The sequence below is a fragment of the Hyla sarda genome, chromosome 5, assembly GCF_029499605.1.
Source record: "Hyla sarda isolate aHylSar1 chromosome 5, aHylSar1.hap1, whole genome shotgun sequence".
Lineage (NCBI taxonomy): Eukaryota > Metazoa > Chordata > Amphibia > Anura > Hylidae > Hyla > Hyla sarda.
Genome location: NC_079193.1, coordinates 207,411,206 through 207,427,000, shown reverse-complemented (window position 1 = coordinate 207,427,000; position 15,795 = coordinate 207,411,206). Strand labels below are relative to the sequence as shown.

General features: G+C 41.7%; 1 protein-coding gene across 1 annotated transcript in view; it reads right to left on the bottom strand.

Annotated features, from left to right (window-relative positions):
* The window catches only part of TNFRSF11A (TNF receptor superfamily member 11a), a 96,584-nt gene that overhangs the window by 13,782 nt on the left and 67,007 nt on the right, over positions 1 to 15,795 (bottom strand). Inside the window, exons 3-9 of the mRNA XM_056520993.1 lie at positions 14,016 to 14,141; positions 10,185 to 10,328; positions 9,923 to 10,016; positions 7,481 to 7,566; positions 4,040 to 4,144; positions 3,819 to 3,859; positions 2,926 to 3,463 (exon numbers count right to left, since the gene is read on the bottom strand). Coding sequence (XP_056376968.1) covers positions 2,926 to 3,463; positions 3,819 to 3,859; positions 4,040 to 4,144; positions 7,481 to 7,566; positions 9,923 to 10,016; positions 10,185 to 10,328; positions 14,016 to 14,141 — 1,134 coding nt within the window. The remainder of the gene's footprint in view (positions 1 to 2,925; positions 3,464 to 3,818; positions 3,860 to 4,039; positions 4,145 to 7,480; positions 7,567 to 9,922; positions 10,017 to 10,184; positions 10,329 to 14,015; positions 14,142 to 15,795) is intronic.

Sequence of the window (15,795 nt, the reverse complement as noted above, 5' to 3'; positions counted from 1 at the left end):
TGTTTATTTTTATTAACACCGTTTTTTTTAATTCTTGGAAATGCCGGGTGATTTAAACTTTTATTAGGGGAAGGGATAATTCAAAGGGTTAATGATTTTTTTACACTTTTCTTATGCAATATTATAGCTCCTATAGGGGGCTATAACATTGCAATAACTGAGAAGGTAAGAAGACCTCCTCCTGTGCTACAGCTGTTCGGGATGCGGCGATTATGCCGCCGCGATCCCGAACAGCTCCCTGAGCTAACCGGGAACTTTCACTTTAGTTTTTAGCCGCACGGCTCAGCTTTGAGTGCGCGGCTAAAGGGTTAATAGTGGGCGGCACCGCGATTCACTATGACGCCGGGCCTGCCGCAATATGATGCGGGGTCGCCGTGTGACCCCGCGTTATATCGCAGGACCGGGACTCATGGTGTACGTCATGGGTCCTTAAGGGGTTAAGTGCTTCTCTGAGCTGATCAAACTTTGCCTTCCTAAACTTTATTGCTCTTGTGGCTCCTTGAAACATTCCCTTATTGCAGGACAAGTTATAATGTATTATACTCAATGGTCACTATTTTCTAGGTGTCTTCCTACCTGCACATTAGTTACTTTGTCAGGTCTGTTAATTAATGTTAAATCCAGTAGGGTGCTCCCTATGTCCGGTCCTGCACCATTTGGGTCAGATGATTATCTTTAGCTATATTTAGAAAATGTCCTTATTGAGATTCACAGGTCTCAGTTTCCCAATTTATATCAGTATAGAGAAAGTCCCCTCTAATAACCACCTCATTGTATTTTGCTGCCTTGCTTACTTGCCTCAATAATTGATCTTATGCCGCTTTCATTACATTTGGCGGCTTATAGCAAACCACTTTCAGTATTTATTATTTTTCTCTCCATATAATTCTACCCATAACGACTCCACATTATAATTTTTCTCACATATATTTTCCTGCAGTGTGGCCTTTAGGCTGGACTTTACATAAATGCAAGCCCCTCACTTTTTTATGATCCTTCCGGAATAAACTATAACCCTGTAAGTTAACCACCACCAGTCATGTTATGCCCACTGTGTCATCATTTTTCATAACTTTATTGGTCAGACTTCTAGCATTAGTCAGCATGCAATTCTCTGGTGTGGCACAGGTAGTATTTTGGAATACTAAAATATGCCAAACTCGAGTGCCATGAAGACAACACACTGTTCAATGTGCCCAATCTTTGTGACAGATTGCCCTGTCTGTCCCCCTAATAACAGAGTCCCCACTACCAGCACCAGTCTGGGCTGCCCTCCTATCCTACTCACCAACTTACTGGTGCAGAGACCTCCCTGGCTGTCAGAGGCAGTGCCTTGCTGCAGCAGTGCTAACTTTAAACTGATATCTCCCTCATCTGCCAACCGGGTAAACTTGTTGGGGTGTGCCAGATTAAGACTAGCTTTACTGAAACTTTTATTCCTACACTGTTTTCTAACTGTAACCTGGCTAGCTGCCTGATTGTTCTATGTCTTCATACCATTATCCTTCCCCCCTCTGCCTCAGGGAGCGCTTGCGCAGTGAGCCACAGACTCCTCTTCAAGTTGTCAATGTATCTCAGTCTTGCCAGTTGTTCCTTTTGATCAACTTGCAAACATCAGGCAAAATGTACACAGGACAGCATTGTCAAACATGGAGGATATTTTAGTAATAGGGATAGCAAAGATATCAAACAGACAGAATCAGACAGTAAATATTACAATTAATACAATGAGATTTGCTCTAAATTCCTTCAATATAAAGTCCTTTACTCTTAAATTCCCACATTTTGTATTCAAACACACTTGGTCCAGCAAGCTCACACGCTTGCTCCAATTGTTTGTTGCTAAAAAAAACTTATCCAAAAGCCTCCTCTCTTCTGTAGCATCTGATTGGAAGCGGATGCAAAATAGGAACATTCTATTCCCTAAAGTATTACTGTCATTAGTAAGAAAAAAAATGCTTAAATCAGTGTAGTAATGTGCCCTAAAACCTGTATGCATAATACAATGCATGTGTTAATATGTAAAATACATTTTGATCTATGTACCGTATATCTGTGATTAGTCTTCTGAATTTCTCTCAGAGGCTGGGGGTGTTTCCCTTGGAGTATGATGAGCTCCTCCCCCCTCCCCTCATGAAATCTGGACAAACATTTTTACATTTACAAAGCATACTGGCTGAATGCATTCTCTATATATCTCTAATGCAGCCATGCATGCTCTACATAACTCTACTGCAGCCATGTGACACTATATGGTGCACGGACAGAAGAAAACCCTACATTTTGTACAAAAAAGGTTTTTAAATTTTCACAGCTTTGTAACCAAAGTGCATGCTTTTTATAACCCTAAAGAAGCCATGTGGAAGCTATTTGGTGCACATAGTAAAAAATAAGTTCATAAAATGACCAAAGAGAAATAATTTTGCATATAAATAATAGTTTAGCACCTTGTATTGCTTGTAACTGTGTATGTGAATGCTTCTCCTGAAGAGGCTGCAAGCTGTCTGCATCTTGTCTGTGCTCTGAGGAACAGCATGGAGATAACCACACCTCCCTCCCCCTCTCCTCAGAGATTTTGGTCCTTTTAAAAAAAGCCAAAATGCAGAATTTTCTGGGTTCGTTTACAAAATTAAAAAGACAGAGACCCCTAGTGGCAATTTTTAAGACCTGTTTTTTTACATCTTTAGCAATCAAATTTTTTAATGAAGTATGTAGGAAAATGCTTAGTTTATAAGGTAGTACTATATTAAATGGAAAAAAAAGTTGTTTCTAACGACAGTAACGCTTTAAAACAGAAAAATATGGAGGCTTGAAGCCTAGCTTTAAGTCAAAGAAAAAAAAAAGGATTACACCGAATGGTAACTGATAAAATAAGAAAAACTCCTCTACTTAAACTTTAATAATGCAATTGTTACTGTATCTCACCTGACGGAGGTGATGGTGGATCTGTGGTAGTGGTGCTGCTGGCACTGCTTTCACTTCTTGAGTACTGCCTGTCAGTGAAGCAAAAACATGGCTCCTCTCCATCATTTCTCTCTGGGGTCGGATGTGTTGCCTGTGAGAATCCCTGAAATGTTTGCTGAGAAGCACAATGGCTACACGCTACAGGACCTCTAGCATAGTTGTCCTGGATTTCTTTTGCAGACTGACCACAATGGTGGTGGGAATACAGAGGAATGCTAACACCTTCTTCCTGCGAAGGAGGAAGCAGTCTATCAGAACTGGTATCAGAAAAACCATAGACTGTTCCGAGAGAGCCAATATCTGAAGTTGAGTCTGTGCCTGCAGCCATGCTCCCATTTTCTGGTTCAGGCGACTTTCTCTGGTCCATGTATTCATCTTCTGTTGGAATCAACCTGCCTTGGTAAGTCACTGATTCTTTTAGAGGATCATGGTCTCCTGAAGAAGAGTGAACTCTGTGTATGCAGTCTTTTGACTCAATCTGTTTACTGAATACTTTCTCCTAAAATATAAAAATTGTACATAGGAATGGCTTAAGCAGAAGCATATGTATTCCTGTGTTTTATCATAAAACTGGCTATTCAAAGATAATGCAGAGGATTAAATGTGTATGGTCACTGAGCACTACTGACGACCAGAACTGTGTGATCATGCAATGCTCTCTGTACTTATTATAAAAAATGAGACATGTTAACATGTATGTTCAGCTACATAGTATGGCAAGTGATTCCACAATTCTTACAGAGGTTCTTTAATAATTATTGTGGGGTGTCCTTGTGGTGCCTGGCAGCAAACCCAGATGACATGCATGTTGAACAGTAGCAGACAATTTACGGTTTTTACAGTGTGTGTCATACCTGAGATTTATGTACTTGGTCATAACTTTGCTTTTCTTGCCCTTAAAATGCAAAACATATAGTTTATTCACAAGCTTAGTAATATAGGAGCTGTAGCAGCTCACAGACATGTGCATTTTGTTGGAGGGAGCTAACAAAAAGTTTATATTTATTATAACAAAATAAGCACCTCTTTACTGCTTATGACAGGCTCTTATAATAGATACCAAGTAGAGTTATACCTATGAACGCACTGTAGTTCTTCCTAAAGTGCACAATGTAGATGATGCATATCACAATCCCTGTTGCCACAATGATGAAAATAATCAGAATTACCATCTTTGTCACTGCATAAAGAGAACACAAATAATAGATACATTATAATAATAATAATAACAAAAAAGTAAAGTGCAAATATGAACAATGCAGAATCAGAAGTTGCATAAATATTTCACATGGTACCCATTGGGTATATAATGCTTTTTGATGGCCAGATGTACAGACATGGCCATAAATGTTGGCACCCCTGAACTTTTTCAATAAAATGAAGTATTTCTCACAGAAAAGGATTGCAGTAACACATGTTTTGCTATACACGTTTATTCCCTTTGTGTGTATTGGAACTAAACCAAAAAAGGGAGGAAAAAAAAGAAAATTGGACATAATGTCACACCAAACTCCAAAAATGGGCTGGACAAAATTATTGGCACCCTTTCAAAATTGTGGAAAAATAAGATTGTTTCAAGCATGTGATGCTCCTTTAAACTCACCTGGGGCAAGTAACAGGTGTGGGCAATATAAAAATCACACCTGAAAGCAGATAAAAAGGAGAGAAGTTCACTTAGTCTTTGCATTGTGTATTTGTGTGTGCCACACTAAGCATGGACAACAGAAAGAGAAGAAGAGAAGTGTCTGAGGACTTGAGAACCAAAATTGTGGGAAAATATCAACAATCTCAAGGTTACAAGTCCATCTCCAGAGATCTAGATTTGCCTTTGTCCACAGTGCACAACATTATCAAGAAGTTTGCAACCCATGGCACTGTAGCTAGTGTCCCTGGGCGTGGACGGAAGAGAAAAATTGATGAAAGGTGTCAACGCAAGATAGTCCGGATGGTTGATAAGCAGCCCCATTTACCAAAAATGGAATGAAGCCTACAAAGAAAATAACACAGTACCTACAGTGAAATATGGTGGAGGTTCAATTATGTTTTGGTGTTGTTCTGCTGCCTCTGGCACTGGGTGCCTTGAATGTGTGCAAGGCATCATGAAATCTGATGATTACCAATGGATTTTGGGTCGCACTCTACAGCCCAGTGTCAGAAAGCTGGGTTTGCGTCCGAGATCTTGGGTCTTCCAGCAGGACAATGACCCCAAAGATACATCAAAAAGCACCCAGAAATGGATGGCAACAAAGTGCTGAAGAGTTATGAAGTGGCCAGGAATGAGTCCAGATCTATATCCCATTAAACACCTGTGGAGAGATCTTAAAATTGCTGTTGGGAAAAGGTGCCCTTCCAATAAGAGAGACCTGGAGCAGTTTGCAAAGGAAGAGTGGTCCAACATTCTGGCAGAGAGGTGTAAGAAGCTTATTGATGGTTATAGGAAGCGACTGATTTCAGTAATTTTTTCCAAAGGGTGTGCAACCAAATATTAAATTAAGGGTGGCAATAATTTTGCCCGGACCATTTTGGGAGTTTGGTGTGACACTATGTTCAATTTGCTTTTTTTCCTCCGTTTTTTGGTTTAGTCCCAATATACACAAAGGGAATGAACATGTGTATAGCAAAACATGTGTTACTGCAATCCTTTTTTGTGAAAAATACTTAATTTTCTTGAAAAATTTCAGAGGTGTCAACATTTACAGCCATGACTGTACAATAGTACAACAGAATCTGTTGTAATAATAATTAGGCATGTCCCGATACCAGTATCGATACAGATACTGGACATTTGCACGAGTACTCGATACCTAATCCGATACCTGGCGGCTGGACCCTCTGCATGCCCTGTGCTATGCAGCGTGTGTCAAAGCCGGGACCTGTGGCTAATGCCAAACATCACTGATCATGGTGATGTCCAGAATTAACCCTTTAGACGCCGCAATGAAAGTTGATTGCGGCGTCTAAAAGTCCTGAACTTAACTGTCGATCAGCTCAGGGATGCTGATCGGGATCACGGCAGTGTCCCAGTCAGCTGAGAGGAATGGACAGAGGTCCCTTACCGTGCTTCGAGCCATGCGATCGTCGCTCCTATCCTGCAGCTAGCCGTGGCATGCAGTAGTAAAGGAGCGCGGATAACACTGATCAATGCTATGCTATGGCACAGCATCGATCAGTGTATGCAACCTACAGATTATTAAAAAATTGTAACTAAAAAATAGTGAAAACATTTGTTAAAAAATATAATAATAAATGTGAATTAACCCTTCCCTAGTAAACGTTTAAACCCCCCCCCCCCTTTAAAAAAGTTCAAATTAAAAATGTCTGTGGTCATGTAGCAGCTATGTGATCATCATAATGAAGCGCTTTATTATATAGAGGAATGCAGTAGTGAATGAGTAGGTAAATGTAAGGCTAGGTTTTCTTACAGGTTTTTCTTTTTTTTAACTGCCACTGCAGTTTTTTAGCCTAAGTCAAAAGTGGATCCAGAAGGAAGGAGAAATATTAGTTCTTCCTTAATATTTCCTATTCCTGTTTAACACACTTCTGGCTTAGGCTGAAAAACTGCAGTGGCAGTTTCCCCCCCCCCCAAAAAAAAAAAAACTGTGTGGGAACCTAGCCAGTTCACTTCAATGGAATTCCTGCAGCAGAAATCCCATTCTGCTGTGTGAATGGGACAGCAGAATCCCATTGAAGTGTATTGCCTATAAATTAATGCAGAATTCCATGCGAAAAATTCTAGCATATGAACATAGCCTAAGGGTTCTCAGGTTTATTCAGCATCCTCCAAAATCTTATAAAGAAATGTATATATACAAAAAAAAAACTAGTTTCATGAAATCTGAAATATATACAGAATATAGTTATTCGATTAGGATAGGGTCACACATGCTGTATTTTGATGCATATTTGCTGACGCATATTTTCCTACTCTTGAAGTCAATGAGTAGCAAAATGCGCAGCTGATTTTGCTACCCTACCCATTGACTACAATGGGCAGGAAAATACGCAGCAAGATACGCCACATGTGACCCTATCTTTTTTTATTTAACTGTTTATTTATCGTTTTGTGACCCTATCTTTAAAATGTTTTGTATGTACATTTTTGTAAATTAGTTAAAATAACCATGCCAATTTGACCTAATATAGCATACTGGAGTCATAAAGAGGGTTTCCTGCTTCCATGAGCCAAAATGTAAGCGCTGAGGTAGAACCAATCCAGCTATCCATTACATGTTTAGCCACTGGAAATGAATGGTCAGGCTCGGTTGCCAGATGCAGTTACAGAAGCTGGATGACCAGATAAACACTGGGACAGCTTTTAATAGAAAATGTTCCCAACAGAATGTGTTTTATTTATATTCCTTTTGAGGGGGTTATTTGTCATTTGTATTAATCTTTTGAGTGAGGTCACACTAGCAGCCAGTGGCTGCTTAAGTGCCTTATTCTGGTAAAACACACATCAATATAGCTATATTACATAACATCATGTTTAAATTTCCTTTAAAAATCAGACACGTACGATCTGGTAGGACACTTTGCCGATCACATTTAGCATCAGATATGTCAGTGCCAGGAACAATTACTTTTAATCCAACATCTGTACAGCTGTAAGAGACACAGAAACACTGTCAGGTAACAACAAATAGACTATATCAAAATTATATACACAACAAGGGATTTATCAAATCTGGTGGGAGTTTTGGCCGTTATTTAGTCTGCAAATGTCACGGAGAAAGTGGTGGACGTGCGCCAATTTAATCAAATGACGCTTGGACTTTAATAAATCACCATAGAACTGTTATACTTCATTCTGGGTAAATGTCCCAGAGAAGTAACTGCTGTGTGACAATTGTATCAAATGTCGCACAGACCTTAAAGGGGTATTCCGGGCAAAAATATTTTATCCCCTATCCAAAGGATAGGGGATAAGATGTCTGATCGCGGGGGGCCTGCTGCTGAGACCCCCAGCGATCTCCCTGTAGCACCTGCATTCTATGCGGGTGCTGAATCTCCAGTTTCGGAAACCTCCAGGTTTCCGGGACTGGGGACGTGACGTCACACCACGGTCCCTCCCATTCATGTCTATTCGTGTCTATGAATGGAGGGGGCATGGAGTGACGTCACGTCCCCAGTCCCTGAAACTCGGAGGTTTACAAAACTAGAGATGCAGTCCCTAGTAGACCTAGTAGACCCACAGAATGCGGGTGCTGCAGGGAGATCGCTGTGGGTCTTAGCAGCGGGCCCCCCGCGATCAGACATCTTATCCCCTATTCTTTGGATAGAGGATAACATTTTTTGCCCCGAATACCCCTGTAATATAACTGTCGCATAGTTTTATAGGACAAGGATTACCTGCCCTGTGATAACTTCTAAATCTGGGCTGTGCAACATTTTTGCAAAATTTATGCGACATTTCACAAAATGTCGCACATGACAAATCAGTGGCCACTGCACAAAAAGCTCTGAATAAGAACACTTCGTGGCAATGAAATTTAAACGTTCCAAATGAAATCGCAGAAAAATTTCACACGGGGCCTGCCTGTGATTTTTCATGCGACAAATTAAGATGAAAAAAGCTGTCTAAATGGTTTGATAAATTCTCCTCAAAGTTCTGCAAAATTATGAGGCACTGAAATATTGGTATACAGTACATAATTTCCCTACATTGTATATTCCATATACAAACCATAAGCAGGTACATGGTGGTGATGCATCCAAGCCATGGTATTATTTTATGCAGGGCAACTGCTGGGTATCAGTAAGTGTACATTTGCCCGGGGTGATAAACACCATTATTTCACAGAAGCAAACTTCTTGGTAAATATATCGCTGCTTTGGCCAAGGTGTTATGTGACTGTGATTTCCCTCTTGGAAAACTCCAGTAAACATGCCTTTGTTTTGCATTGTACCTTTTGTGATATCCAGCACACTGCATCAAATGGAAACACCCCTAACATTACCACCCCGTGTGAATCTAACCTGCTCACTCCGAAGCTCTGAGAAATCTTGCCTACACATGAAAAATGAGAAAAGCAATGCAGCTAAAAGCCAACAACCACTTTAATCTGTATCAGATCAAATACTCCAGTGAAGAGTAAACAAACATTACATGATTAAGAGGAAAAACAGAACGCAATGACAGGAAAATACTAAGCAAACATTATCCTAGAGCCATTTGCATAGAGCCCTTTACTATTGCATATCTGTAGCACTGGATGGATTCAGATAATTAAAGGGGTACTCCGCTGCTCAGCATTTGGAACAAACTGTTCCGAACGCTGGAGCTGGCTCCGGGAGCTTGTGACGTCATAGCCCCGCCCCTCATGGTGCCATGCCCGCCCCCTCAATGCAAGTCTATGGGAGGGGGCATCCCCCCTCCGATAGACTTCCATTGAGGGGGCGGTGCGTGACATCATGAGTGGGCGGGGCTATGACGTGACGAGTCCCCGATGCCTGCTCCAGCGTTCGGAACAGTTTGTTCCAAATGCTGAACAGCGGAGTACCCCTTTAATGTGTATCTGTCACATATACTGGCAGCCTGTCTAAGAGGCAGGGGCCCTGTGCTGGTTGATGGCTGAAAAATACTCGTTTATGTCAAACATTTGGACTTCTACATAAAGGGGTTTTCCAGGATTAGAAAAAATAGAGCTGATTAAAAAAATAAAATAAACATAGACATTCTTTCATGTTTCTACCGTCTGACACATTGGTACGTGCACTCCTCAGTGTTCTATATTTGCCCAAAATCTGTTGCCTTTGCACAAAGTTTTAATATCTAAATATAAAATGTGCAATAGTAAATTAGTGCGTAAAGCATTTTTTTTTCTACGGTTCACGAGCACGTAGAGAATATAGGAAAACTATCAATTAAAAAGCACAAAAAACACGCAAAAAAATACACAAGAAAAAGGGGTAAACTCAATGATAAATGTCCCCCATAGTGAGCTACATGAGCACTTACTTTGTCCATTGGGTGCATGCTCCTGTTGCAGATGAAGTGTTGGAATAATATCCCACAGGACATGGTACGCAGACAGTATTTTTATTTGATTGGACTAGGAAAAAATAAAACTGTAAGGTACAAAATCAAGAAACACATACACACACAAAACACACACACTATATATATATATATATATATATATATATATATATATATATATGTACATATATACACACACACTATATATAAAAATTTTACTAATATCACACATGATAGTCACCTGGTATCTGCACTCCAAAGCCAAGGGGACACTTAGAATTCTCCAGACATAGTTCAAGTTTTGTATCAAAGTGGTACCCATCAAAGCACTCACATTCCCGAGGGTATGTGCTGTTTCCCTTAAAAGATATGCGCAAAGCTTTCCCTGCCAGAAGAGAAGTTTCATATGCGTGAATATAAACCCTCACTTCATGTGGCCCGAACCTGCTCCACAATTCAATACCACAAACATGTACATGTAAAAATGATAGAGAATGAAAATCTAAAAATATTTGGGAACATTTTAAAATTAGGCATAAGGGTGTTTAATATCTAATTGTAAAGTTAGTAAAGGTGAGATTTTCTGTGCCTAAACCCATGAATTCCACTATTTTATTGTAGAGCCATTTCTGAAATGGCCTGTTCTGACTTTTTCTTGCACAGTCACGTTTCACATCCTCAGTGTTGTCACACTATGGAAAAGCAAGGTGGAATTCGCATGGAATGTCTGCAAGGAACTCCACATGGATTGCACCTGCCACCAAACTCCCATTTCTTTTTATATAGAATCATTTTCTCACTGACTTTTATGACAAGGTTGCGAATCCTGGCAGACATGTTTAATCTTCTGTTGGAATCCGTCACAAAAGCCCATAAGTCAATGGGACTTTGATTTTTGGTGCTTATTTCTGCTGCAAATTCCATGCAAAATAAGCCCCAATTCCTCATCATTTCTGCTCCATTTACCATGGAGCAGAAAGGGTGCGGATTCAAAGAGATATTCAAAGAGGACATTTTTCTCACTGAAATCAGTAGAGTGAATGAGCGCTAACAAATACAAAACAAGTTTCAGATCACTTTCTAACAATGTTGACTAATGAAACACAGGAATCATATTTCCAGTAACATTTTCCACATGATGGGATGGGGCATGCTATATAATACAACTCATTGCATACTAGACACACATACACCACCTTTTGGCTACTGTACAAGTGCAATCATAGCAAACTGTTAAATCCGTCCTACATTTAGCATTTATTGACACAGATACAATGAAGTATCATAAAATACCTGCAGATCATTTCATTGCAGAAAACTATTAATTTGTACAATTACAAGCTGTACCTGGCAACAATGTGCCAAACTTCTTACAATTAATTAAACTGTCTAGTCTTAGTTTAGACCAACTGTTAGTTGGCTTAAACTGCTTCAGGATTTTGTGCCACAATTTTGGCACATTTTTTCCACATGGTGGCAGATCTTAAGCTGCACCCTTTTAGTGAAGGTCTGCCCACCTTTCACAAAGGACCCACCCTTTTTACAAGTGCATCAGTAAAGTGCTTAAAAAGTGTCTAAAAGTTACAGTACAATTCATGTAAGGTTAAATTCCTACCACGATTATGCAATACTGCTGCTGGATCCGGCGGGGAAACTTAAATATACGGCCATTGGCTTATCCCATTCATTTGAAGATAGTGACTCCGGTCGGCTCATTTTTGAATAGTATCAGTTTTTCTTCCTGGACTGAATATCGTTATCTGCCAGTCGTAGTGGGAATGCATCCTTAGTCATTTTTGTCTCTCTGTCTTTCTGTCTTCTTTACAATAGTAAATCAAGTCTAATAGTCTAGTCTGCTATTATTAGGAATCTGACCCTTCTGCAGATTACACATTGATTGCAAAACCTAAAAAAGTTATGTTAAATGCCAAAAAAGCCACTCTAAGACAGCACTAGCTGAATAGGAATCAGGTACATGGAATTGGCAAGGATAAGTAATATGGAAACTGTCTTAAAGAGAATCTGTCAACAGTTTCATGTGGCTCAAATCATGGGTGTCTTGAAACAGGAAAAAACTCCCTTGGTTCATTGTTGTACGATTCATTCTAAAACACTGCGAATTGTCTGCTCTGAGTCATCAGGACTGTCCATGATGCCCTCTCCTCACCCTGCTGACCTTCACTGATAGATCTCTTTCTACACTGCTCAAAACATAAAGAGAAGACTTAAACAACACAATGTAACTCCAAGTCAATCACACTTCTGTGAAATCACACTGTCCACTCAGGAAGCAACACTGATTGACAATCAATTTCACATGCTGCTGTGCAAATGGAACAGACAACAGGTGGAAATTATAGGCAATTAGCAAGACACCCCAAATAAAGGAGTGGTTCTGCAGGGTGTCACCACAGACCACTTCTCAGTTCCTATGCTTCCTGGCTGATGTTTTGGTCACTTTTCAATGCTGGGGGTGCTTTGACTCTAGTGGTAGCATGAGACAGAGTCTACAACCCACACAAGTGGCTCAGGAAGTGCAGCTCATCCAGGATAGCACATCAATGCGAGCTGTGGCAAGAAGGTTTGCTGTGTCTGTCAGCATAGTGTCCAGAGCATGGAGGCGCTACCAGGAGACAGGCCAGTACATCAGAAGACGTGTAGGAGGGCAACGACCCTGCAGCTGGACCGCTACCTCTGCATTTGTGCAAGGAGGAGCAGGAGGAGCACTGCCAGACCCCTGCAAAATGACCTCCAGCTGGCCACAAATGTGCAAGTGTCCAACGGTCAGAAACAGACTCCATGTGGGTGGTATGAGGGACTGACATCCACAGGTGGGGCTTGTGCTCACAGCCCAACACCGTGCAGGATGTTCAGCATTTGCCCGAGAACACCAAGATTGGCAAATTTGCCACTGGTGCCCTTCACAGATAAAAGCAGGTTCACACTGAGCACATGGGACAGACGTAACAGAGTCTGCAGATGCCGTGGAGAACGTTCTGCTGCCTGCAACATCCTCCAGCATGATCGGTTTGGCGGTGGGTCAGTAATGGTGTGGGGTGGCATTTCTTTTGGGGGGGGGGGGGGGGGGGGTGCACAGCCCTCCGTGTGCTTGCCAGAGGTAGCCTGACTGCCATTAGGTACCGAGATGAGATCCTCACACCCCTTGTGAGACCATATGCTGGTGCAGTTGGCCCTGGGTTCCTCTTAATGCAAGACAATGCTAGACCTCATGTGGCTGGAGTGTGTCAGCAGTTCCTGCACGAGGAAGGCACTGATGCTATGGACTGGCCCGCCCATTCCCCAGACCTGAATCCGATTGAGCACATCTGGGACATCATGTCTCGCTTCATCCACCAACGCCACATTGCACCACAGACTGTCCAGGAGTTGGCGGGTGCTTTAGTCCAGGTCTGGGAGGACATCCCCCAGGAGACCATCCACCACCTCATCAGGAGCATGCCCAGGCATTGTAGGGAGGTCATATGGGCACGTGGAGGCCACACACACTACTGAGCCTCATTTTGACTTGTTTTAAGGACATTACATCAAAGTTGGATCAGCCTGTAGTGGGGTTTTCCACTTTGATTTGACTCCATATCCAGACCTCCATGGGTTGATAAATTTAATTTCCATTGATAATTTTTGTGTGATTTTGTTGTCAGCACATTCAACTATGTAAAGACGAAAGTATTTCATACGATTAGATAACTCATTGAGATCTAAGATGTGTTATCTTAGTGTTCCCATTATTTTTTTGAGCAGTGTATAGCCAAACAGGGAGAGATCTATCAGTCAAGGCTGACTGGGGGTAAGGTAGTAGCTGACAGCTTGGGACCACCCTGATGACTCACAGCCCTGTTCCTGGCATGCTTTAAAAGTATGATTCGGTGGTTTGGGCAGCATGAAGCTGTTGACAGGTTCCCTTTAAAATCCTTTACCTCGAAAAATTATTGTCAACAACATCTTCTAATACAAATCTTAAGAATTACGCAATGGCACTCAGACTGAGGTTAGTGATCAGAACACACATAATCATCACAGGCTGTGTTGACTGTGGCAAATTGTTACGTACCTGCATCACAAACCATGAAAAGTGTGCAACTCAGATCTTCATTCCAAACGCTCATGTATCCATTAGGGCCACAGGGATGGCAAGTAGTGTTTGCAAAGGGGGTGCATTTGGCTTTCATGAATGTTCCTAGATTTAATAAGTGCAACTATTATCTATAGCAAGTACTTCATAATATAATTCGTATTATTATATTTGTGTGTCAGCCATGTTAATAGTTTTGTGCTTTTGTGACAAAAAAACATGGTAACAAGTGTTCAGGCCATCTGTAGAACAACCACTGGAGAAAAAAGAAGCATTATATAGTACCCATTGAAGATAACGGACTGCGTGCTTATAAACATGGCAGCTAAATACATTTGGTGACAATAAAGATTGCCTAAACATGTTAGGTTTTATGCTCACTTAGGTAAATAAAAAGAATCTTTGCGCAGACTACACTGACGTCCCCATAGATGGCAATTAGTTCAGCTTTCCGGTGCTCCGGTGGGCTGGAAAAGGTGGATACAGTCCTAGGAAAGAGTCTCCTAGGACTGTATCCACCTTTTCCAGCCCACGGGAGCACCTGAAAGCTGAACTAATTTATGCAGGAAAAGTCAGCAACCGCCGAGCTGAGAAGTTCGTGACAAATCGAATTTACTGTAAGTTCGCTCATCTCTAATGGCAATGCATTTCTGAATGGATCCGCCAGAAGAATGTGTGTACATGAACATTCTTTTGGTGATTCCGCTCAGAAATGCATTGCCATCTATGGGGACAACAATGCAGTCTGTGAGGTCCTAGCACAACCCTCGGGATCTCCAGCAAAAATTCTGGCTGGAGATTCCTTGGTGCGAATCTGAACGGAGGCTTAAGAGAATATTTAGAAGCCCTGCCAGGGGTAAACAATCTCATTAAAAGGTGGCCTTAAAGGGAGCCTGACACATTGATCATCCAGTGTAATCTGCATGCAGCATGTAGTAGAGAAAGAGAAGCTGAGCAGATTGATATAAAGTTTTGTGGGAAACGTTTCAGGACCACTTGTCATTTATTCATATAAACCTCCGGTCATTTTGGGCTAATTAATCATGTTGGTTGTCCTCCTCATTGCCAGCTATCTGTGGATAAGTGTGCATATAGAGAGGTGCCAAACACTGAACAGGACTATCCACATGAATACTCAGCACACAATGAGCAGAGTTTAACATGAATAAGTGAGAAGTTATCTTGAAACCTTTTCTACATGTCACGTACCTGGATGCGGATGTCACGGAGCAGGTAGTGGATCCTTTACCTGTGTGGCAGATGACTCGGACCGTATCGAGGAGCCGAATCTAAGGTGCCGCTGGTCTTCACCAGTGCCCGCCGCAAGGCAGGATGGATTTGCTGCGGCAGGCGGCACTCAGGTCACTACCTCCGATACGGCTCGACCACACAGGTACTGGGCAAGGCGAGGTACAGGAGGATGAGACAGAGGCGTAGTCAACGTAGCAGAAGGTCAAGGCAGGCGGCAAAGGTTCGTAGTCAAAAAAGTAGCGGGAAAGGTCTGGGTACACGGGTATGGCAAACAGGCAATAGGGTATGCTTTCTCTCAGGCAATAGGCACTGAAGATCCAGCAGGGATGTGTGGGAGGTTCAGGGATTTATAATATAGTGTTCAGATGCACTACTAACTATGAGCGCACTGGCCCTTTAAATTTCAAAGCACGGCACGCGCGCACCCTAAGGGACGGGGGCACGCGCACCGAGGCTGAGACGGAGCAGCAGCAGCAGGACGTGGGTATGTGACGGGCTGGGATTTGCA